We start from the raw sequence: 27,006 nt of genomic DNA, 5'->3' as shown, positions 1-27,006 counted from the left end.
TCTGATTGGTTAAATCTATTTAACAGTCTCGCATTTGATTGGACTGTCATTGGTTGCTCAAAGGTTACCTGACGCGACCTTCTTCTACTAGGTTTTGTTAGACTCTGTGGTGGAGTGAAACGAAATACACTGAGACTAAGTTTACTTAAGACTGCATGTAAATAGTATGTATATTTCAAGTTTGTATTGTACATAATACAATATATAACAGTGTACCATGTTTATCATGTCAACAACATGTCAATATCAAGTATATTACATGACAGAAATGTACATTAATATAAAGCAGAAGAGTGTTTGTTCTTAAAACCATGTACATAGGATGTCGATGTCATGTATTTTACATGCGAATATTGTACATTAATACAATGTAGAAGATGATCAACTCATTGGCCATACACATGTCTGCAATAACTGCTCATAACTCATGGTCATTTTCATAGCATATCAATATCTTATTTATAATCCCTGCACAATGTCCAGATATGATAGATCCCTCTATCACATACCATGATATAACACACCGATATCATGTATACAAAATGTTGATCACATCAAATTCATGAAACTACATGCATATTCCACTCCAACATCATATATATCCCGTGTCATTATGATACATCTGCCATGTCAATATCATGTATATTCCATTTCAATACCACACCTCTAATCTGACCTGACATACACATTAACCTGCATCACACTTAACAAATAAATGTATATATTCTTTGTATTCACAGATTATAAAGCCCCTGCCAGGCTGGTTCTGTCTTTGTTTTGGTTAGCTGAGGTATTCCATTTCTTTCCTGGTTGGGACTATTGGGGTCTGTTTTACTCCATGCTTGTCAAACAAAGAGCGTAAGGCAGCTTATTTGGTGTAAACTCCGGTCAGTAGAATTGAGGGCTGCTGAAACAAAACGAAAAACAAATATTTTGAATGAGTTCTGTTAACGCTGTCATATCATGGTGTCAGTTACAAGGGAGACCAGGCATTAGTCAATTACCAGTACTGGCAATTCAAAATGAAGGTAGCATGTGGTTCTGTTAGATCGTCTCAAAGTCCCTGAACCACATTATTTCCCCACTGTTTAGCAATTTGTCTAGAATTTGTACTTTACCAAGAAAGTGTAATCCCAAACATGACAAATGTTACACATGTTCATGACTGTCATGGCCTATCTGATCAACGATATAAAAATGACAGAATTGGGTGTTCTTTATTATAAGTTTAACGTTATTTTTCAGGGCATTATCATTTGCAGGAGCCCATTATTATAGCTGAAATGAATAGAATTTTTAATAAAATAAGAATAAAAACAATGGCATCGATTTTGAAGCATTTACTGTTAAGAACAAATGATGGAGGTCACTGACACACTTTTTACAAATATAGACATGTCATAGAACAACACAGATGATGTCATCATTGAGAGTGATGACACAGACCTTGACCATTGCCCATACTACCAGCTGCCATTGTATTCTGTGCTCAGCAACGTTAGACTTCAAGTGGATATTTTCATTACTGTATGTTGTAATTTATGGTACAATTGTTATGGTTGGCACTGGGAAGAAAGTACATACTGGCGCAGGTACATGTGACGAATGTGAGCCAGATATATCGTCAAAAGTGAACCCAAGTTCAAAAGAACCCTTGGTGATTGTACTTCCACAGCTCAGCTTGTTATTATGTCATCTAACAACGGGCTTGATAATGGCTTGTCTGCAAGCATTTTGCAGGCATTATCAAGTTACAGTGTCATTTCTGAAAATGTGTGAGCGTTTTAATGATATTTCTATCCATTTTAAATATAAAGCTTGTTAGAAGCAATATTTATGATCACTGAATATGCCCTTCCTCAATAGGCCGACCTGGTTTACAGCTGACAGATCTGAACTGTCGTGTATTGGTGCAAAATGGTTTAAACAACTGGATGGCAAACAGATTCCAGATCTGACCACTCCAGCTAACTGCCAGCTTCTGTTTCCCAATAACCCACCTTGCATGACCTTCAGCAATATTCACCTGAATCATCCATCCGAGATTACCGGGTTTTCTGGCTGATGGTTGTTGCAGACGTCAGCTCTCGCTGACTCCTTCGACAGACCTGTTGAAACGGCAGCCTCCTTAATCTGAAGAGGAAATAGAAAATCTTCAGTATCTGCCATCTTGGTAGCGAGTCACTAAGTTTGGATTTACACAAATATTTATGATATAGAACAACGTACACTGTACATGTAACCATTTGTGAAAACAACTCTGGTTCATTTTAATTCTGTAGCAGTAATGTCTGAACTAGGTAACTGGAACCTCAAACACACTAACTATCAGTACCAGCTCCCCACAACTTGGGTGGAAAGATGTGGCAAACACGATCAGGTGGGTCAGGCTCAATGACTCGCTTGACACATGTAATCCTATCCCAAATTACTTAGACTGATGCTCATGCTGTTAATCATTGGGTTGTCTGGTCCCAACTTGAAACTTCATACAGCAAACAGTGTAGTTTTTGGGAACCCCTATATTACAGCAATAGACAGAATCATATCCTGCTGAGGGAGTGAGAAACTTCATACAGCAAACAGTGTAGTCTTTGGGAACCCCTACATTACCAGCAATAAACAGAATCATATACGGCTGAGGGAGTGAGAATCTTGGTACCTACCTGTCTGATGTACTCTTGGCAGTCCTTCTTGGCCTGCATCACCAGGTCAGCCTGACCTTTCAACACTCGGATGTTCCATGCAAAGTTCTCTGTTGCCTGTGTAGGAAGTTTGAAAATATTTTCTCATGTTTGGTGCATTTACAAAAAGTGAGTAAGTTAAGATTTAACATCACATAAGCAATATTTCAGCCATATTGTGACAAGAACACATGCAATATTGAAATCAAATATGTGTATACTATAAAAACCTGTGGTCAAAGCACAGTGAAACAACTACAATATCACAGTTACAACTAAAACTAGTATAGAAAGTTAAAACTAATAACACTATTTGGACAGTACAATGTAAAAACTGGGTACAGATCACCAACAGCTGAAGGTACATCACTATACTAGGGATCATGGGGACTGACAGTACTTTTACTACCTGCAATGGACCTAGCTGGATATATATCGACTCTTCAGCTGCTGGTGACTATGGTCAAATTTAGCTCAAATTAAAATCACAAAAATACGTTTATAACAGCTGATAAATTTAAATATCTGTTGAATGTTTTGGGACTTGCTTACCCTCTCAGGAGGGCTACAATTTTAAAATACTTCAACATCATTTGAGTGTACAGCCACAAACAAACTCAGTCACTAATCTAAACTATCAACAATAAAATATTTACCTATGTACAAATCATTTCACGAATCTAATGCTTTTAAAATGCAACAATTAAATGAGAACTGTTACTAGTAAAAAGATCCTTCATAGTTCATGATTTGAAATAGATTTCCCTTGTGATGAAATATTCAACAGTCAAACAGGACATGATTCACTGAGATTCTTGCATCACAAGGGATACAGAACTGAGGATTTTGCCTTTCAATGAATATTCGTGAGTATATCTTGTATGACCAATGCGACATATAGCAAGATGACCTCATCATATCTTGACTAACAGCCCAAGCAGGTGTAACTGATATAGTGTTTTATTTCATGTAACTTATTAATACCTACTTGGGTCTCCCAGTTCTGCATCTGATCATGAATGTAGGTTCTCATGCAAACTTTGTAACCAGAGTATGGAATAAGAAGTGCCGTCATAGATTTGTTGGGTGCTGGCTTGGCTGTAAAATCAGCCATTGTGTTCCCGAAAATGCCAACATGACTGGGTAACCAACAAAAAACGATGTCGCACTGGCCAGTAGCAAGATGACAGGTTCATTTACAAAAGAGCAATACAGCAAGTATCAGGGATTTATTGAAAGTAGCCCCGAGGTTGATGTTTGTTTGCAATAAGTGACTGCCAAAATTTGAAACTGAATTAAAACATTTTTGCAATTCTTAAAGGGGCACTGATGAGGAGCAATTTCCATGGACTGGACGAAACTTTTGTTATTGTTTTTCTCCTGTGAGTACCCGGATGATATCCCAGAATTCGTGACCTCTGCTGCGCAGTCCGTATGCGCAACTGATAGTTTAATTATAGACAGATCAAGTAAGGCGAAGTCATTTTTACTTCATTACAAATGCATTATGAAAACAAATGAAACATTTTGAAGGTTAATCATCTGCCAGTGGTAGAAATGGTAAAAAAATATTAGGACGGAAAGAAAACGAAGTCAATGTACGTCTCTATATTTTGCCTCATAACCCTAATTAGTTTATTGTCATATTTGTATGATTTTGAAAATTAATAAAAGAACACATGGTCTGCTTATACTTATAATAAATTTCTAACACAACAGCAACATTTATACGTTGTATAGATTGCCAATGTGGATCCTATTTCACACACATACGCGATCAAGTGTGTGTTTTCTGTCATATAGATTCTGCTGAATGCTACAACAAATAAATTAAAACAAAATGCGAATAATGAATGTAAACCAGACTAATTTTTCAGCAACAATGTCAGGCTACTACCTTGTTCAGGAATGTATCCATCAATATCCACATAAAAGAAACCTGCTAGAAGATAAAAGTAATTAATCAATCAGGGTGTTATCGGTTAATCCTTTGATCGATATTTGTTTTTGTAACTCAGCTAATAAACCCTCTTGCATCACTTACATGCACATATTACATAACATGCAATACATTTGCCATTATAGACCTTAATTTATAATGTTTAGTATTTACTCCAGACAGGCGAAATGCCAAATGGGAACCTTTGTTGAGTAACCGAAGTGGTGTTACGACTTATTATACCTGATATAAATTCATTAACTGACCATCCAGAGAATGATGACAAATAACATGTGTAGGTTTACACCATCAAATGCGAGTTACAGCAAGGAAGAGATTGCGAGTTTCAGCAAGGAAGATGCAATCTCTATGTCACATGCAGCCTGAAAACACTTATGGGCCGAACCGGTTTGAGGATACCAACGGAACTTCGTTACGTAAGGAATACGTACAGGCATTTGCTGTGTACTTGGGTAAATAGGTGTAATAAGTTTGTTTTTTTTACGTAAGAAAACTTTCAGATTTCTCCACCAAAGGCAAAGTCATCATCTTTTGTTTACGAAGTCAAATAAATCAACGGTGTGTTTTCATTATCATAAATAATTAACCAGGGTAATTATCCATACATACCAAAATTTACGTACGATATTTGCTATCACAGCTGAACCAACACTGAAAACTACCTGAATATAAAGCGTTGTAATCTTTCAGACTGGAACATATGACTTGCCACGTGTTTGTAGACATCATATTTTCACGCAACATGATTAAATATCGAGGTTAAAAACACAGAAATAGGAACAAGTTGGATCAGACACTATACCATACAAGCATCCGAAAAAAACTACACTGCTGGGATATCTTGTTACGATCAGACAAGGAATACCATGGATATTTTAAAATAATGGCATATGATGGGCATCCGACCTCCTGACTGTTTAGGTGAAGAAATTCTGCTAATATGGACAGGAGCCCCAGTCCCTTTGTCCGTCACAGTCGAGGGAGCGGGAGCTGACCAATTTGCAGTTTGGTTTCATAATTAGACCGCTGGCGAGAATCATCGCTCCACATCAGTGCCCCTTTAAGCTTAGGAAAATGAGGATACTAAATAAATTTTAATCTTGAGGAATGTTTAAATAGTACATAAAATCGAGCTACTAGTCATATCGGGTACTGGTGCATGTTTTGTGCTGCAACCATCTCTCCAAGATTTAGAAATCTGCAAGTTCTATCAGCTTATTGTGAAACAAACATTGGAAGTTACATCTCAGATGTTCACCACCTTCGTAAATAAAACGACAAACAGTTTGTGCGTGTTGACACACCAGGAATCAAACCATTAAAAAACGGATTCTGGCATGCCAAGGGGCTGCAACTCTGTTCAGCAAATTTCACAACATATATGCTATCAACAAAAAACAAACAAGCAGCAACTGACTCACCTTGGTCAACTTCTTGCTCTTCAGTCCAGCTTGTACACATACATTCTCTAGGTCCTCATGCCATTCCATCCCAGCTCTCTGACAATGCAGCAACTACAACAACAACACCAGGTTCATCTCAGCAGCAGACTTGCTAAGTCATGTTCTAGGACAATTCTATGTAAGTCTCACAGAGTTACCATGTACATTTTTTGATGAGTGAGTAGAGTTTTACACCTCAGATAGAATATTTCTACTGTGTGATCTTGGCTGATATGTTCTGAATTTGGGCCCAGCAAACCAGAGTTAGATACTCTGACCAAACATCAACTCCCTTGGGACACACTGATCAGTATTCTAAGGACAGGATGATATGCAATCAGTTTGAGCCACCCAACCAACACTAGTCAGCTCCTAATACATGTAATCTGACTGGTTGATCAGTTTGTTCTTCAACACAGCATTAAGCAAAATTCCAGCTACATGGCACCATCTGATTCATATTCTACATTCTAGTGATTGATATTATTATGACCAATGCAAGTACGGGGCTATGACATTACAACAAGTCACCATTCTTGTGATTGATTTCACATTCTAGTGATTGATGTTATGACCAACAATGCAAGTACGGGGCTATGACATTACAAAAAGTCACCATTCTTGTGATTGATTTCACATTCTAGTGATTGATGTTATGACCAACAAACCACAGCACGGGACTATGACATTACAATAAGTCACCATTCTAGTGATTGATATTATGTCCAATAATGCAAGCATGGGGCTATGGGATTGAAACAAGTCACCATTCTAGTGATTGATTCCAAATTTTAGTGATTGATATTATGACCAACAATGCAAGCACAGGGCTATGGGATTAAAACAAGTCACCAAGTGCATTCCCCTCTAACAGCATTGGTGGCTCAGGACACTTTCTACCACAAGTACCCATGGGGTCAAGCAAATTACCAGTGAAACTCAAAACATCCATGCTATAAGTTTGGATTGTTCAGTAAAAAACATGGCTCACCTTCTCATACACACTATCTGCACATTCTATAAGGTTTCTGCACTCGGTGATCAGCTGAAAACCAATATAAACATCTATCAAATTGTTCAGTCATATATCATGATTTCAGATAATTAGACTTTTCTTACTTTTAGCAGAAGTTCCAGTTTCATAAGTGAGCTATACTCATATGTTGGTCTTTCACTGGTGAGCTATGGTTTAATTCCAGCTACTACTCACATCATCAAATGACAGGAGAGCTTTTTTCAGTATATCCGGCAAGTTCCCTTGTGCTTCTAAAGATGGGTACTGCAAAACCGATAATCAATACATACAAACAAATACTGATGTCATCAACAAATTTAAGTCTCAGTTTGAGCAAGCAACATAGGATGCATATAATATGACAGGTATAATTGACTGACAGCAGCTGAAGGACAATTAGAGACAAAATGATTAAAGCTGATGTTGTCTGAAAGTCTTACACTTGAATTTGTTTGCTTGGTCATAAACACAGCGCTGAGCAAGTTTCCAGCGACGTGACAACATAGTACAAATAGTCAAGTCTGGTCCATACAATCCAGTGATTAACATCATGAGTATCAAGACTTAGTACTACCCTACAAACACATAGATGATTTATGATGAAGACTTCTACCATTAAAAATTCATAAGGGTAAATGGGGTGGCCATCAAGACTATAGCTTGCAGAGAGCAAAGAACAAATATCAGACTCACCTCATCAGTCTTGGCATATATCACCTTCATGACATTAGACTCACTTCTCATAACACTGTCAGACTCCCCTCCCCTCACCTTTCATGACATAACAGACTAACTTCTCATGACACTGTCAGACTCACCTCTCATGATAGTGTCAGACACACCTTTCATGACATTTTCAGATTCAGCTCCCCTCTCATGACCCTGTCAGACTCACTTCTCTGACATAACAGACTCACCTCGCCTCTCATGACGTAACAGACTCACCTTACCTATAAAGACAATGTCAGACTCACCTCGCCTTTCATAACATATGTGAGACTCTGGTCTCCTGAGTTGGTGATTCTGGTGGACAAGAGTCGGATACACTGCTTAATGTTGGCGATGGGTGGCAGGCCACACGTCTCCTTGAAGCCACTCAGGGCTAGTTGCACGTTGTCTCGTAGGTCGGTGCCATCCCGCAAAGGCTGGATTGCAACCTGAAGATAGGACCAATGGCTGTTGAGCAAGCAGTCAGTGTCAATAGGGCTGAATAATTTCCTGGTGCTCACCTTTGAGATATATCACCAATTAAAAACTTACCGGGAGCATTGAATTTTCAAATTACATGTATTTCTGTTAGCTGTTCATAAATATTCAATGCCATTTAGAAACTGCTCAATAGTAAGTTTTGTTATATTTGGGTCTACACTTTCTCAGTAAAGTGTAGATTCTAGTAGTCTGTTGGGTGGTGTCCAATTCAGCGACAATGTCAATGAAAACACTATCATATTGTAATAAAGGTGCAAAAGTTAAGATATTTTACAGACACTTCCTATAATTACATTACAGTCCAGTAGAGTCTACACACAGACGTTTCACACAGTAAGACACTCATATGATTTGTTAAATCAAGAACACATGAACCATCACTTTTCCTTCTACAACAGAAACGGGAGATGGATATTCAGGTGTCTTTTGAATCTGTTAAACAGTAATCATTGCAATCTTCATCCCTTCCTTCACTGGTATTATGTTGGACTGTTACTTCATTATTAAGCAGTTTTTGATGAACCCATATTACCTTTCATAATATTTCCATAACCTACCTTGAATGTTTCATCTATGTTTTTCACTCCGACTGACTTCATGCTGGTGTAGTCCCGATATCGTTTTGTTTTCTTCACAGATAAGCCTCGTTTGTATGCCTGTGGTAGACCAGATACATTTAGTCCACAAGGAAAGTTGTTAAATTATTGCTTTGGACATATGTGCTTGTTGCCTTATATGTGAGTGAGTGAGTTGTTGCTATATATGAGTGAGTGAGTGAGTGAGTGAGTGAGTGAGTTAGTTTCGTTTCGTTTCGTTTCAGGCCACAATCAGCAATATTCCAGCTATATGGCAGCAGTCAAATCAAATCTGGACCGGACAATCCAGTTCAACAGCATGAACATCCATCTACACAATCAGGAACCGATGAAGTGTGTCAATCATGCCAGTGAGCGTGACAACCTAATCCTGTAAGACACCTCTTATGTCAAGCATAGTTGCCTCTTATGGCAAGCATCTTCATGGGTTACTGTGTGAGTTAAAGAAACATTAAACAGAAATGAGTGAATGCTGTTTTAATGCATACTCACACTGCTGATAGTGTATGTTTCACACCACAGTGAGTGAGCAAATACTGTTTTCAGCCAAAGAGTGAGTTAGTGACTGGTAACCCTACTGAAGGCAGCAGTAGTTTGGGTATATCATAGCAGATAATAAGGGTTCAGATTTTCGAAGCTCTCTTAACACTAATGAAAGGCACTTACCACTATTAAAGAGCTTAGAGAGCTTAGAAAATTAAGCCCAGGTCCTCAAACAAACTCACCCCACCACCTCTCTTGTTTGTTATTGCTACATGTACAAATAATGTACAGTTTTCAATGGGGTACCCCGTGTTTGACAAAAGCTGGATATGTCGGTAACCTGTGAAAAAGAATGGATAACAATCAAAAATAAGAAACTGACAATTAGAAAACCATTATACATTTTTATTCTAGCTACAGAATTTTGCAAGATATGTCACAAATGAGAACCCACAACCTAAATGGAAATCTCCCTTCTGCTGTGATCAGGAACAAGGGAAGAGTTGTTGCCCTTAGATTGAGAATGGCACTTAAAACGTTGTTAACTTCTACACCTTTAGGTTCATATTCAGTCTGGTTTCTAACAAATGGCAATAAATCCATCATATCTTTGGACATGAAGTGGGATGAAAAAACAAACACATTATTTTCTCAGATACTTTTCACTAAGTTACTGTCCTCCGGCAGGTTATAGTATCCCTATGCAATGTTTCAACATAAGACATTTACCTGTTTGCATGCACTCAAATGGTATTGTGAACTGTCCAATGAATTCATCTCCAATATAGTCATCATCCAGAACAGTGAATCTCACCAAAGCCAGCTCTGGCAAGTTAATCTGGAACTCGAAGCTTTCATCAAAGATTGGATTATACCCTGGAAACAATCAAAATAACACATACAAAAGCATATATTAGGTTGATATTTATTTAAAACCATTTTCTGGTATAAATTAAACATGACATGACTAATTTACAGTTTAAGAAATTCATTCTAACAATTGCTATCCTGCAGTGAATATTCAGTGCAGACGGCAAGTTCAAAATGACTTCTCTCACAGCAAAAGGTGGATTTCACCCCAAACTTGCAAGTGAGGTGGGATAAAAAATATCAAATGATTTATCACAGATTTGGTATAGGTACCTGTATGCTGAAATAACTATGTCATGTAAGTTCCAACCATTCACAATCTAAGAATTCAATATTTTAATGTCTGTTGCACATTTCAGTTCCCATTACTGAAATCTGTCATCAACCCACTTCCACCTATAATTGACCTAGGTACACAAAACACAAAAATAGTGGAGACTAAGTGTTCAGACTTACCATTATGCGGCATAGTTTTTGTCCTCTCTTCAGCACAGTCCGACGGAATGCCGAACACTTCAATAGTAACATAGGGATCAGTCACCTCCCCTTTAGCTGCAGAACCCTTAGGCTTGGGGAAGTTCTGACCGCTAATAATCTGTAAGAAACAAAAAAAGAAGAGGTCATTTTCACATTTGTCTTGATAAAAAGGATTTATTGTGTGGTGTCTGCAAGTCAGTTACTGAATTATTAAATCAGCAGCAAAATTTTTAGTTACTGTCTAATGTCAAATTACCATTGCAAAACACTCGCATGAAAAATATATATACTTGCCGAAGAGTTTGAGGGGAAATATTTGTTAAGACCTCTCTAAGTAGTATTCATCTTGATAAAAACATTCCATAGTATCAGTGTGGGTATCATCTTACACAAAATATTTGTTTAGACACAACATTTATCATTTTGAAGACAATTTTGGAGGGACACAAAGTTTACCTTCATACTGATCATTTGTTCAGTCTCCATACTGACCTGTACACGGGATATTTGTTCAGTCACTTTATTCATCTTTACACTGAATACTTGTAATGACACCATAATCACCTTTATATGAAGTATTTGTGGGGACACCCCTGGAATGACCTCCCTGGTGTTTGCACTGAAGTATGAGATCTCTTCTCGCATGATGGCTGGTTTCAGTACAAAGCCACAGCCTCCATTCTTGTGGAACCAGCCGTTATAGAGATCCATCATGAGACCTGCCGTCTGGTAGTTCAGGGCAACTGGGGAGGAAAGGCAGACATTATGTATGTCATACATCAAAATATTCTCAGGAGAGGCGAGTGTTTGAATTGTTTGTTTGTTTGTTTGCTGCTTAATGCTACACTCAGCAACATTCCAGCTACAGGGGGGCAGTCAGTAAATAATCAGGTCTGGGCCAGACATTACAGTGATCAATATCATGAGTACTTGGGATACGATGACATCTGTCAACCAAGTCAGCGAGTCTGACCACCCAATCATGTCAGTGTCCCCTTATGACAAGCATGGGTTCAATTCTGACTCAGCCCTAGATGGGTTGTTCAGGACCAATTCTGACCCGCATCTTCATGGGTACATGCATGTCTGCAACCATGAGGTACAGTCTATGTGTGTTAATTTACCATACAACAAACACTTTAGTTGGTCCCTTTGAGCCACTTGGTTCTTAATTCTATTTTCCTTCAAGTCTCCACAGATGTACATGTAAACAAATTCAAAATGTTGTAATAATTAGTAAATGGTTAAAAAATCATCAATAAAGGCTACTGAGTAAAAGTAATTACTGCAATACAGTGGAAGCTGTCTAAACCAGCACTCACTGGGACTAAAGCAATAATTCAGTTTAGACAACATGCTGGATTGTACAGCTGATGATGGATGTACAACCCACCGACAGGACTGAAAGTTTATGCCAGTGTTGAGAACTTGCTGGATTGGACAGATGCTGGTTTTGACAGCTTTTACTGTACAGTCAAATCCTGAATGTTGATTACCAGTGTCTTGATTCTTATGCATAAGTAAACGTACCTTTCTACCTCGACCATTTTTTTCTACCATCACAGACATACCAATGTCACAAATATATCAAGAAGTCGAATTTATCACTTGGTCAGCGATTCAACTCACTGAGATTTGAGTGTATATCTCTCCTCAAGAGAGCAACCAAAGATGGTGACCCAGTGAGTCTTAACAGAGTCTCAGAGCAGAAACACCCTGATAATGTATGCCATCCAACAACCTTAATACAACAGCACTTCTTCAGCTGCATGTACTGCATGATTAACACAAACACCTTGTCCTTGGGGCCCTGGTGTTGGGCGCTGAGTGGAGAGTTGGAAGTAATGTTCGTGCAAACTGATCTCTTTTTATAGGAGTACAAGGATAAAGAGCAATAGCTGCATACTGTACCTCCAACTTTACCACCATTTATCCATAACAACGTATAACACATGCACAGCTTGTATGGGAGTGCCCTTACCCATTTGGCAGCCACAGTTCCAGAGATCTTGGGGGTTGTAGTTGCTGGAGTCGATACGCATGCCGTTGGGGTAGATGCGTGACAGGAACCGCTTGTTGTGGTTGACGTATTCCTCTGGTGAGGACATTGCCAACTTCAGAGCCTGGGACTCGCTGTATGAGCAAATCTCCCAGCACTTCTCTGAAAAATAAATTACATATGACATTTTCAAAGAATCATATTATTAAATCTGTAATCTGATTGAGAATTATTAGAATAAATGTGTTACACCACTACTTGTCCACAACTGTGGAAGGAGGTGAGCTGTATTTCATTTATTTCCAACACACCTGTGCACAAAACCTGCCCATATTAATATGAAATACATAGTCATCCACATGCCGTTGATTTATTTGTGAAAACTGATATAGACTTCATCTTTCTGCAAAGCAGCAATAGTCATGTTCACAAGCATTGCCATGACTCGCTGAGTAGAACTGTACTATACTCTGTGAGCCATTTCAAAAGAGAATTATCCATTCCATTTGCAGAGGAATACTATCTACTATAGCATAATATACTGCTACAAGTTAAAGTATCATGTTCCGTGGTGTTACACATGTAGATGTTGGCATAACATGATGACATTTGAAGATACTGTGGATAAAAACTTCTTCATAGTTTGTGGAAGGCCTCAGTAGCCCTGACGTGTAATGTGTCAATGCATCATACTATGTAGATTATCATGACCTGATTAATGTGACATGTTTAGAGCAGTCACGACAGGAAGGACATGGACTCTTAAAGTTCTGCATGTCTTAGTTAAGTGAACTATTTAACTAACACTTAAGACTCCGAAATCTGTAGCATATAGCAGGTAAAGGCCTTGGGAAAGGGAAAATAGTACAGTTCATTGTGAGAACAAGGTTTAATACATCTACTTCCTATTGTCTAGTGGAAAAGGTATCACTGAGCTCTTGTTTGGTTTCTAATATTCATCCTACGATGGGCCTTACCGTATACCTGTTACACCAGAAGAGCACAACATGCTTTTCTAGTGACACATGTCAGACCACTCTGAGAACTGGTATACTGGGTAAAAAATATATGAAAGAATCTGCATGTACAATAAATGTTAATCAGAGCCATAATTATTTCAGGGCCTTAGTATGTAGAAAACAGGATCTGCATGTACAATAAGAGTCAATCACAGTCACACAGTTGGCTCACAATATATCATAGTACAGACAGTATATTGCAATGCTATCTATTTGCCAATACATAGCCCTACAAGCAATATGACAGGCTGAATATTGTGTACATCAGGGTACAAAAGGACACACTCGCCTGAGTCACCAAGTGCTTTTGGTCACTTCTTACAACCAACATAGGTAGCTGGGGGCAACTGTAACCCCGGGCCCTTCTAGGACATCTTTTGTGTACTTACGGTTCTGCTGGGACGCCTGAAAGTCTTCAAATCTCTTGGACACACAATACACAACCATGTCCGACAGCTCCTTAACCAGTTTGTGTTTCTTAACCGACCCTTCCTGAAACACCAACATCCAAGGATTCTGCAGTCTAATAACCAAAACACAGACAACTACATACAGCCAACAGATTGAGAAAGCTCTAACACATACATGTCTGAAAATTGAAACAGCCATGAAAAGATGCATTTTTCTACCAACAGGCCATGTTCTGAATGCCATCAAGGTAAACAAATGCATGCCCAATAGATAGACATGGCCGTTCAGTCAATCGGTTGCAAAATTTGGCAAAAGCAGTGCAGTTCCTTTTTCCTTTCAGTCTCCATGATACAGCAGAAGAAGCATGCGACTTGACATAAGGCAGGTAGGTCCCTCTGCATGTTTCACTGGCTGAATTCACACAGTATACAAAGCTAGGCAAAAACCACTAAACTTCAGCCATTTCTGCATGTGGGAACAATGCAATCCCTGACTTTATTTACCAGTATGCTAGATAGTGTTCTTCATTTTGTACATTATGGAAAATGGTGTTTGTGGCAAGGCTGCTAAAGACCAATCCTGGCATGGACAAGGACCAAAAACACCACAAGTGAATCTTGTGACTACTTAACAGGTACACACTTATCAAACAGCAATGGGCAATTGTCTCCAAATAAATAGAAGTATCTCACAAATCTATGTTTTCAGGATTCCAAAAGCTTACACATATGGCATTACAACCACTTAAATTCAAACTAGATTTATTACAATAATAATTTTCACTATATGAAAGAAACTAAATAACATTCAAATCTTTTAGCAAGATCTCACTGACAACAAAATATTGTTGTTTTTTCATGTTTTTTTTTTGTTTTCTCAAACATTCCAGTCAACAAGCCTGAAGGTGGCGAAAAGCTTCAATTTCACTATGTTTCAGAGTTATCAAATAGGATTTTCTTGTACACTGAGTGACATTTAACAATACACTATTGCCAGACTGGTGGCTTAAGTCACAGACTATAACCGAGTCCTTTGAAACTTGAACTTTTACCTAGGATTCACCACGTCTCCTTGACACTGATCTTTAACCTTGACCTTACCCGTTTACTATTTTTCTTCTTGTCAGGTTCGGCACCTTCATCCTCATCAGTGACATAGCCCTCAACTGAGCTGCTTGAGATTGGCAGTTTTTTACCCTGCAATAAGCATGAGTTAAGCATGTGAACAAGGCAACTAGATCTACTGATACCAGCAAGGTGAGGTTAATCTGGGGTCCAGATAGGGGACGATGTCAGAAGCCAGCCAGGTCATAAAGTCCACACCAAAACAGCATATAGTATACAAAAACCATGCCAGAGAATAACCAGTCTCAAACATACTCCAAAACAGACTCCACTGGGCATCAAACTCACTGTGATGTTACAATAGTCATTGACAGGTCAGGTCATAGCATAGCTGTTATATTTCAGTTACTGGTACATCTATTGAAGTGACTCAATTTCATTTCCAAACACTTAAACCATTCATGCCAATAAATAATGATACGATTGGGAAACATAAATATGCAAAGTCTATAAGAAATTTGAACCTATTTCTGGTAAACTAAATCCTTCAGTTGGAGGTATCAGGACATACCTGTATTTCACCCACACGGGTGGTGTTGGTGTTGTATTGAGCTCCTGACCAGGCTGTAAGCACTATTATCTTACCTCACACATGAATGTCGCTTTCTGATTGGCTAAGCACTATTTAATTATTTTCCGTGTACCCCACTTACTGGCGATGTATTATTTTCAATGTACACTGCTGTGAATTCCAAACTCTTCTGGTTCATGGTTGTACTTCTTTGTCTCGAATAACATTGAATCACACATGAAGCATGGAAATTACTGATGCCTTGTGATTAAAAATTGATGGAAGGGAGATAACTCTAAATCTGTTTATCTTGTGTCGTCTGCAAAATGGCAAAATTCTGATGTTCGGCATGATAAATACATTGTTCACTGGTCCCTTGGGCTCAAGGAACATAAACAAACCTTGAGGGTACATGAGCCCATGGCCCCCTTGAAAATAGTGAACAACTTATAATATGCATCCTGACCTAGGCACATATAGTTGTATAATCATATCCTTCAGCTGTAAGTATCAGGACATGCCTATTTCACCCACACAAGTGGTACTAGGACATGACTATAATCAATGGCAGAACCAAGAAAGTTAGAACCAGATCAGTTCCTGACAGTTGGATATACTTCATAGCTGCCTCATGTGTAATGATGTATGGGACATGCAAACCTGAGCTGATGAAGGGTCTTTCTTGTGAGTGACATGGTTTCATTGATAGCAACAGATTTGTTTGTTTGGGAAATCACTGCATGTCAGATATTTGCAAAAGCAATGCTTGTCATTGAACTTTTTTATATGAGGAAATCCACCAACATGGGTATAAGCAACACCTCTGGAACTCCAACTGGCATTGATTTGAGCCCAGTGATTAGCTGTTCATTATGTCCATGAAAATTAGTACTTACATTTTTTATCCTAACTTGGCAGATTATTCACACAAACTAAGCAAATGACAAACATTTTGGACCTGTTGACATGTACGTCAGGAACATAGAAATGACCTGAAATCATAAAATGAATTCTTCTTTAATAAACACGTGTGGCACATCATGGTACAGTAGTTTAGATTCACAAGGATTTTTAGACTTCGTAGTCTTCAGTCTCCAAAAATGCAATTAAAGATCTTTGAAGGCTAAAATTGCACATTTGGCTAATAACTTAACAAACTTATCAACACACTTCATCTCCCTCAAATTCAATTTTAGGAGCCAAAATATGACTGGCTGAGGTGAAAGGTACACTCACAATATCTGATCAATATCCAAAGAAATGAATAAATTTTCTCAACAAGTCTGAAGTGTCTCTCGCTTATCCTCCAATATTGATTGAACATTCCTCTGTACGACATTGACAACACAGCCTGATCACTCACCACAGAAAAGATGAGAATGCACTTGCCAAAAATAGCTCATAAAACAAATTTGCCAATTCCTCATAGATGACAAGCAAGTAATTATCCACCGTATATTAAACATAAAACTTACAGACTGACTTTTGTCGTAACGTAATTTTTGGCCAGCAATATTGATCTTGAGCCTTCCTGCTACAGATGAGATGATGTTCAAACCTTCTGTTTCCGACTTGTTTTACAATGATAAATATCTGTAGTGGATGTGATGAATTACACAATCAGAGGATCCAATTGATTGTGATCACAATTCACTTTGAACGGTGACAGCTAAATCAGGCTTACTCCATGGGCAGTAAACCGAGGTGATAAGAAAATATAATCTTTATGCCTTATAACTCAGCTGACATGGAGGTGTGAATGTTGTTTCAGGGCAATTATGTCATGGATGCCAGTAGAATGTTATTCTTTTTCAGTCAGACCGCAAAATAATAGCTAGAAACACAAGTACGTGTTTATACTAACAGTACAATTATGGTGGAACAACAACTGAACTAATGCGCTTGACAAACTAGAATGTTGTTGCTGCTGACACCAGCACACACAGGAGTTTTTTGCCACCTCCAACAATCTTTATGAGTTGTGGGTAGCAAGATACCTTTACTGAAACAACTTATTATGGATTGCCAACAATGAAGAGGACTTCAGTTGAAAATCTGAAGACCGTAGAGTGTGATAGCAGCAGGATGCAGGATTTAGGGCAACAATGAAACATTAACTATTGTTCAAAATCTTACAGCATATATTTTAGTGTAATGACAACTGAATCACACCATATCTATACTGACGTAAGACAGGTAATGTATTCATAAGAATCGTAAACAATACCCTGGCAACTCTCTGTCTTTTGGCATTTGTGACACCATGTTTATCGGTGTGACCCACTGGTCACATCCTGCTGGCATGCATTTTTCACGCTGCAACCTCAATGACAACAAGGGGTTCTTGTGTCATAATTTGTTATAGTACTATTGCCAGGCTCACCTGCGTTAATGCTTCATGAACACCTGTTCACCTTCATTTGGATAACATGAACAATGGATCTGGCTACTTTCAAAGTCTAATTTTTACTATAAATTCAACCTGTCCAGTATAAATACCCTAAATATTTTGTGTTTTTCTAATGTGTCATGCCAAGATTATTTCTGCTGACTGAAACAAAGAATAATGTATGTTAGCTCTCTTGTCCATAAAGATTAAATACACTTGGGACTCATTTAAATGTTTAAACCATCTTAACCCTTCACTAATCATACACAGCTACAACCATTTTCTCGATCATCCATCCATAAGTTCTGTATGTGTCAACACATTTAAACACATTTATAGATGCATACAACAAGACGATGAGTGACTGTCCACCCCCATCATAAAAATGGCAAGTTATGTCAGCACTTGACATAAAGTTTATTACATTAGAAATATTTGATAGAGGCCTATTCCGGGTGTGTACTAAAAGGTACTTGTAAATCCTTATAGTGAAATGGCCTATAGAAGAGGTCTGTCCAAAGGTATCCTTCTAGAGATTGTAAATGTAAGTCCCTTTAGTACAAGGACCATGGAAAGTGATGACAGACCTTTTCATGGTATGTGCCAATCCTCATAGAGTAAGACCCAACAGTGGAAGACCCAATAGTGATAGGCTTTATCGAGGAAGCTAACAAGAGACCTATCAACAACTTTCCTCCTGCAGATGATATATAAATGTAAGGCCTCGTAGTACAAGGTCATATGGTTGAAACTGCTGACAGACTTTTACATGTTTTCCACCTACATTTCATACCATAAGGCCCTACAGTGCAAGGCCCAATACAGGAAGGCCCTATAGTGGAAGCTGATGCGACTAAAGCAGGGACTGTTCAAGGCAAGGCATTTCTCTTCCCACACCAAAGCAAATAGACAGTGGATATCCTAAAATTACATCTCTTTCTAAATGTGACCCTCAGGATTATCTAGGTACAGTTTAAGTGTTTCCAAATAGAGGTTTCGCATTACCCATAAACGTCAACAGCTCCAAACAGTTGCAGTGCATCTTACCCTTGATCATAATCACCATATGCTATGTGCTCACAAAAAGTAAAGAAGGATTCTCACAGTTAGTTTCAACTGATGTTTTTCCTACAGTTTCTTTTGAAGCACTTATGTGCTTGAGACATATCAACAATATCCTGTTCGATTTTTTTTCCCAACATATACCAGAATGGAAACTAGTATGTAATTTTCCTCAGATATACTTTCAAGAAAATCCACCAAGTGATAATTAACACACTTACTTTGATAAGAACTTTGCCTTTGAAGAATTCAGGTGAAGGTAAATGCTCGAGATTTTCATCGGCAGCCTCTGTGTACAACGTGTCCCCAAGTATAGTTTTCATGTAATGGGCAATAGCTTGCTGTTGCTTGACAGTACAGTGGTTTTCTATTGACAATATCACAGGGTACCTGAAATACAAGTTATATCATATTGAGCTGTTTGACAGTGCAGTCGTTTCTATTGACAATATCACAGGGTACCTGAAATACAAGTTATATCATAGCGAGCATGGATGTTTCACTTTACAGGCAGCAAACATGCTTGATCAATAAAAGTAGAATTGCTGAAGATCTATACACATCTAAACATAATTATCCTCTCTTCAATCAACAGAATTCAGTATGTAAATAAACTTTGAAATCATCTTTGTTCATGCATTTAAGAAATAAGCAACCAACATATATACATACAATCAACAACATACATAATGAATACACTCACACTGAACTAACAGATACAAGGAACTGTTGGGTTTTTTGTCACTGACACCTGCTTCACATTCAAGCTAAAATGTGTTGAACACACTACCATTATAATGAACCAAAATAAGAGGCCCCTTTGAAGGTTCTTCCTAACCCTACTATACCGTAATGCTTACCAGATTAATTGTAAGAATATACACAATCTTGAGGTCCTTAAACCTTTTCAGTTGTAAAACACGAAATGTCACCCACAAAGATATCCATATATAACAATCCATTTTCTATGTTCCACCATCAAAGTTTGTTGAATACATCCTTGCTATATTTCTGCTTAGTAAAGCAATTTCTTTGAAGAAAAGTGGGAAGCACGATCCTATGTTTTCTCTCTGAAGCATGAAAACACTTTGAAGCATGTATTCTTGTCAGTTTTGCCAAGAATTCATTTATCCTTGGCAAATATCAATCAAAATGTTGCTGTGTAGATTGAGGTATATTCTTTATGTCAATGCTCCTAGAGACTCTGTTTTAATGTGGAGACTGGAGGGCATGATAGAGCATGGTCAATAATCTAGTTCCCCTCAGATTGCAATGCCACGGAGAAACTCTACAGCTGAGTCCATCATGTCCTCATTACATCTTCCCAGTGTTCATTACTAAGGATAACAAAAAAAACCTATAGACTCTTCATTGTCCTCGATAATTAGACATCATTCCATACTCAAAGGTGACATCAGATGAACAAAAAACAAAAACAGATGCATGTTTTGGATTACAAGAAGAGATGATTAAAATGATGTGTCATCAATATTCCTCTAAGAATACAACTTAATAGTAGATCCTATTCCTTTACTTCTGTTTCATTACAACTCTTCTGTTACAGGAATTAGGTTACATAAATATCAATGCCAAGATCACAAGGATGGTCAAACTATGGACAAAGTTGGTTCTGTGAAACAATTGTTCTATATCCTGGGTTACAACAGCCACGAAGTAACCAGGACAAAATAAGTTGCTCACTACACGAGGGTACATCAACCATGGACCCCAATGGACCAGTGAATAACTTATTGAACTTACCAAACACCTTAATTTTAATTTTGAACTGTTTGAAGCATAGATATTGGATTGTACACTTCATATGGATAATCGCATCTGTCTGAACGATAATTGAGTGATTATAATTGTTTGTACTGTTATTTCATTGTCAAACACCAACGTTAGCCAACTAACTTCCGGGTTGTCAATTGTTAACGCTAACAAGCTACTGACACTTGCAGCGTTGTTGGATCATCACGAGAAACAATAAACATCTGTCTTTTTGTTTTGTGTTGTTGTTGAAGGGTGAGCAAAGATGTTTTCTTAATGTTGAAATAGAAAAATCTACTCTGTGAAGTACTCTAATTAAGCATTTTATCGGCATGTTCTACAGCAGTCATGACACCAAAACAACTCGATATTTCAGCCGCCACACGTAAATCACGTGTTTGTGTGCTGGTGCAACTCAAGGAATTTTCTTTCAGCCAATAACAAATATAAATATATTGCTAACCTGAAATATCTGTATCAGTTCTGGAGTCTGGTTGCGAAATTTGAAGGATGGAACATGGTGAGTGCGTGAAGTTTGTCAGGTGCTTGTATGCAAATACTAAAGATCAAGTCAAGGAATTCACCTTTCAGCCAATTAGAAAATGGCTAACTTGTAATGTCTGGGTAGGATTGTGACGTATGGCTGCATGATTGGACGAATAAGGTTGGCACAGCATTTGCTCATGAATATTAATTAGGCCTGCCCGACAAATGAACTTGAAAGAAAGTGGATGTTTTAGAAGAAATGTTTGTTTTGAAAATTGATATTTTAAAGGACAAATTATGATTTCTTTATAAATAGTTGTCATTTTCATTTTGATAGATATTTGCCGTATTTAGAATTGTAACTTTGTAAACTTACAAATAAAGATGCTAGAACCGATTCCCGTTGAGAAGATGGTATTTTTATATTTTCCTAAAGACAATATCATATTGTTTAACTTCACATTTAACTTATATTGTGGCACACTGATTGTGTTTCTGAAATTTATTGCACTGAAACTTGATTATTTTTATCATAATATGATAAGATGGTTTAGTAGATTTCTGTTTCATAAACTGAATACTTTTAGTTTTTCGTGTATAGTCTTGCCGTCAATGGAAACAATGTATTTGACCCTGCACTTTTCTCTCTGAAAAAGAGAAAAGTAAGTAAAACCTTATTCACAATACAGTCATTATGTTTGGACTGGATATCTCTGGAATCAGTTATAATCTCATAGTATTTCAATGATGTTGTGACCTTTTTGGGAAAGGTCACCCAAATTTAAATATATCTAGCATTGCCACTGACTGACTTCCAGTTTAAGAAGTATACAAGCAATGGTGACTAGGGCTCCGTGGCCAAAAGCGATCGCAGTCGTTACCACAGTCTAAGTAAATGTCAAAGTATAAGAGATATGATCACCATAGCCCTACGATCACTTTTAGGAATGGGGCCCATGTTGCCAGGTAAAAGAAAACACGACTAGACAGAATAAAAGTAAACCACTTTTTTCCAATTAATCGATCTGCAGTTCATTAGTAATCTACAATGATTGATTTTGACTTGGATCGGACGATTAACAACGATTAATCGTTCCAGCACTACATACCAGTAGATATTACCACTGATCTACTCCATTGAGGTACAACAATAGTTAAAAGGAGATGACATAGCACCTCTGTCCTGTGCAGTTCACCAATTGAATCTGACTGCTTATATTTAACAGGCACCAACCAAACCACTAGACCGACCTGTGTAGCAAGTTTCAACACAATGGTCGAATTCAACAAGGGGAAAGTGTATCAATGTCATGTTGTGTTCCTCACATTACAGAATTTGACATCTTTAAACTTCTCCCCTATTGTGTAACACTTCTAAATACCACTTAAAGACATATTCAATGGCTAAGGAGTTCCGTTCTGAAAACAGAAAAAATGGACTGGTCCAAATGTATATAAACAATAAACCTAAATAGGCCACACATAAGTCCGTTAACTGAGGTATAGGTTTTTGTTAATTATTAATTCTGCTATTCTTCAATATTCCAGCAAGTATGGCATCGGTCTATAAATAACTGAGTCTGTACCAAACAATCAAGTGATCAACATCATGAGCACTCAATTGGGATACGATGACATGTGTCAAGTCAGTGAGTCTGACCATCTGATCCACTTAGTTGCCTCTTATGACAAGCATGGGTCGCTGATGACAAATTCTAACCCAAACCATCACAGGTTTCAGTACTTAAATATGACTACGACAACACAAGCTTAAACCAATATATGTGAAGTCCGTGACTATATACAGTTCTTCACTCGCAGGCTCCTGCTGGTTCTGCTATTTATAGATTGTCCAACAAACACTGAAGCATACTTCTACTACAATAGAGGCTATACAGGTTATAGAAGGGCATGCCCTACTCTTCTCCCAGCTCCCCTCAAAGGTTAAGAAATACTACAGATACTGGCCCCATCAGGTCAGCCAGTTCCATAAAGGCCACACCTCTTCACAAGCCATCAGCAACACTCATTATTCCAAACACATTTTATGCTGCACATGTCGTGCACATCAACCTGAAACCTGTTACAGCTTCATCTTTTCACCGATCTTATTGACCCTGTTAAATTATCGTCCTTAAAAGCTGAAGGTGCTGATAGGATGATTAATAGGGGATTATTGGGACCCAAAAGCAATCTAGGTGCCTGATCTAATCCTTCAGAATACTGTGTGGTCACATAAAAGACAAGAATGCATTTTGACTGGTGGTGTGCCTGACAAAGTATATAATAGAGAAAGAAGTCTGGGGGCTGATTCCTGAGGCAGTCTTTATGACACCACCAATATCAAATAGCAATACAACTTATACCTGCTGACTTGGCATAATAAAACGTCACATCTAATCACTGCTAACCGTTATTGAGCAGATGGACAAAGCAGTGAACTAGTAGGTTTCCACCTTGTTTTACTGGAAAACATTTGTAATCCTCAAGAAATGAACAAGTCATTTCAGGAATATGGGGGATATATACCTTTGAATTATGTAATAACATTCAATTGCTGGCTTTATACAACTCTTTATATGTCATAATTAGGAACTGCTTGTTTTGTCTCAAACTAATGAATTTGTCATCAACATATATGTAGGACTCAGATCTGTGGCACGTTTCCTAATTTGTGGCAGGTTTGATTGTTTAATTGTTATGTGGCGTCATAGCATGAATGAAGTCAATGTTATTCGACACTACACTAGCCATTCATGGTGATAATAATCTAAGGAAAATCTTCAATGCCAAGAAAATGGAAATCATTGAAAGAGGTAGGTTTGTAATTGCGGTACCACCTACAAAGAGGAAACTTGTACAAAAAAACACAAATGCAGAAGCATTCTGAAATGGCATGGAAAAAATATTAGAGATCAGAAAACTGAAATCGGAAAATCTGAACTGGGGAAGGGAAAATCCTTGAGAAATATCCTCTCAAAAAAATAAAAGAGAAGAAACTTGACATAGGAACAATTTGAATATTATGGAAATAGCTGACTGCTGAATCACATCAAGTGGGGGAATGGTTGCCTAAGTCTAAGACTCAGGCCCTGATTTCTCGAAACAAACTTCAGTTATTACTCAAATCTCAAACTGAGTTTGACAATTTGAAACTGCTGAATTTTTAACTCAACTACATTTTTTAAAATATAAAAGTCCAAACAGCAAATATAGAAATCTGTGGAACAAACTCTGATCGTTTACGTAGTTAAAGTTTGATACCGATTTCCACTCATTCTGGAAAATGTATGTTCCTGATTTTGCTAAAATTTGAGCAAAACTCAGACTTCAGTTTGTTTCGAGAATGGGGTCATATTAATTCAGTAATATTTGAATGAACCTGAACACTACACTAGGATAAAAGATTCTGAACATTTTACTGGGATAAGTCTGAACACCACAATGAGATATGTAGAAACACTCTATTCTGATAAGTTTCAACATTACTAGGTAAATCAACACTACTGGGAGACGTCTATACATTCTACTGGGACATGTGTGAACACTACATCAGGATAAATCTGAAACTATTAGGATAAGTCTGAACACTCTACTGGGATACATCTGAACACAACAGCTTGATAAGTCTGGGCAATACTGGGATAAGTCAGCACATGGTGTTGGGAAAACTGAACACAATGGAATAAATCTAAATACTCTATACGGAGATGTCTGAACACCCTATTCTGATATATCACTTTATTGCGATAAGTGTGAAAACTATTCTGGTAAGTCTGAACTCAATTGGGACAAGTCTGCACACTATTCTATGAAATCGGAACACTTTAATGGGATAAGTCTGCACATTATTGAGGCACGTCTTATTCTAACACTATTCTGGTAAGTGTGAACACTACTGGGACAGAACTGCACATTCTGTTAAGATAAATGTGACAACACTACATATGGATAAGTTTGAACATTATTGGGATAAGTTTCATTGTCTGTGTTGAGTTTGTGTAGCATCAGTGCTGGGAAACTTTTCTCCCATTTTGTTTTCCACACACGCAGAGAATAAAAAAAATCCCCTCACATTGTCGAGAACAGTAATATCTAGCCAAAAACGTGTGGCTTCAAAAAGGGACAGATTCAGTTAGATGAAAAGGCTTCATCTCTAACATTGTATTCTGACGGCAAGACTATAATGTCTTCTACAATCAAGTAGACTGGTAGACTAACAGCTAGTCTCTGAAATGAACATATTTTACTGAAAAAACGTCCATAGTGTAAAAAAATATTATAATGAAATGGAGCCCTGAGACTTTCTTCATTTGGAAATCTAGACTTGCCACATTTTCTAGACTTGCGTGGGCTTTCTTGGATATTTATACTTCAGGGTCTGTACAACAGACTAGTAGACCGGATGTGCACATCAAGCTTCCTCAAACATGCAGTCAGTCTTCATTTATTCAGGTAAAAAATTGACTTCAAACACAGAACTTAATATCAGTGGGGAAAAGGTAGCCTGGGCGTAGTTTTTTAAGCTCTTTTAACGCTAAGACAGTCGTAAGTGCCATACATTAACATGGTTTTGACTATCATAGCGCTAAGAGAGCTTCGAAAATCTAGGCCATCTGACTAACAGTTACGCTATCAAAATTGTTTTTAATTAACATAAAATACAACAAAAAGAAGCCCTGAAACTTTCTTCATTTTCAGAGACTGTGGTAATCTAGACCTGCCAAACATTTTATACTTACATAGGTTGATTTGTTTCGGGGTTTGTATCACCGAATAGACTTAACACATATTCCTAACTTGCATGGACTACACATTGGGAAGATTTGTGTCAGGGTCTGTATAACTTGCCAAACATTCTAGAGTTGCATGGACTACATTGGGTAGATTTGTTTCAGGGTTTGTATAACTGACTAGACTTGCCAAACATTCTACACGTGCGTGGGCTACATTGGGTAGATTTGTTTCAGGGTTTGTATAACTGACTAGACTTTCCAAACATTCTAGAGTTGCATGGACTACACATTGGGTAGATTTGTTTCAGGGTCTGTATAACTGACTAAACTTGCCACATTCTAGACTTGCATGGACCAAATTGGGCAGATTTGTTTCAGGGTTTGTATCACCGACTACACTTGCCAAACATTCTAGACTTGCATGGACTACATTGGGTAGATTTGTTTCAGGGTTTGTATAACTGACTAGACTTGCCAAACATTCTAGAGTTGCATGGACTACATTGGGTTGATTTGTTTCAGGGTTTGTATAACCGACTAGACTTGCCAAACATTCTAGACTTGCATGGACTACATTGGGTAGATTTGTTTCAGGGTTTGTATCACCAACTAGACTTTCCAAACATTCTAGAGTTGCATGGACTACATTGGGTAGATTTGTTTCAGGGTCTGTATAACTGACTAGACTTGCATGGACTACATTGGGTAGATTTGTTTCAGGGTATGTATAATCAAATACATCTGCCATACATTCTACACTTGC

At 37.8% G+C, this 27,006-nt stretch overlaps 1 protein-coding gene across 2 annotated transcripts in view; it reads right to left on the bottom strand.

Annotated features, from left to right (window-relative positions):
• Positions 1-771: 771 nt before the first annotated feature.
• Positions 772-27,006, bottom strand: part of LOC137261779 (inactive phospholipase C-like protein 2) — a 70,786-nt gene continuing 44,551 nt past the window's right edge. The window contains exons 9-24 of one of the 2 annotated variants that reach the window (XM_067799560.1): positions 19,473-19,641; positions 15,266-15,361; positions 14,144-14,246; positions 12,718-12,897; positions 11,301-11,479; positions 10,716-10,854; positions 10,119-10,265; positions 9,632-9,729; positions 8,868-8,966; positions 8,076-8,258; positions 7,297-7,365; positions 7,078-7,131; positions 6,066-6,158; positions 2,667-2,762; positions 2,027-2,133; positions 772-904 (exon numbers count right to left, since the gene is read on the bottom strand). In XM_067799560.1, coding sequence (XP_067655661.1) covers positions 2,032-2,133; positions 2,667-2,762; positions 6,066-6,158; positions 7,078-7,131; positions 7,297-7,365; positions 8,076-8,258; positions 8,868-8,966; positions 9,632-9,729; positions 10,119-10,265; positions 10,716-10,854; positions 11,301-11,479; positions 12,718-12,897; positions 14,144-14,246; positions 15,266-15,361; positions 19,473-19,641 — 1,807 coding nt within the window. In that variant the 3' untranslated portion in view covers positions 772-904; positions 2,027-2,031. Of the gene's footprint in view, positions 908-2,026; positions 2,134-2,666; positions 2,763-6,065; positions 6,159-7,077; positions 7,132-7,296; positions 7,366-8,075; positions 8,259-8,867; positions 8,967-9,631; positions 9,730-10,118; positions 10,266-10,715; positions 10,855-11,300; positions 11,480-12,717; positions 12,898-14,143; positions 14,247-15,265; positions 15,362-19,472; positions 19,642-27,006 lie in introns of both variants that reach the window. The other variant, XM_067799561.1, reaches the window with a different exon arrangement.

Source organism: Haliotis asinina, chromosome 14 (assembly GCF_037392515.1).
Source record: "Haliotis asinina isolate JCU_RB_2024 chromosome 14, JCU_Hal_asi_v2, whole genome shotgun sequence".
NCBI classification, from domain to species: domain Eukaryota; kingdom Metazoa; phylum Mollusca; class Gastropoda; order Lepetellida; family Haliotidae; genus Haliotis; species Haliotis asinina.
Note: the sequence above shows the minus strand (reverse complement) of the source record. Positions and strands in the feature narration are given on the sequence as shown.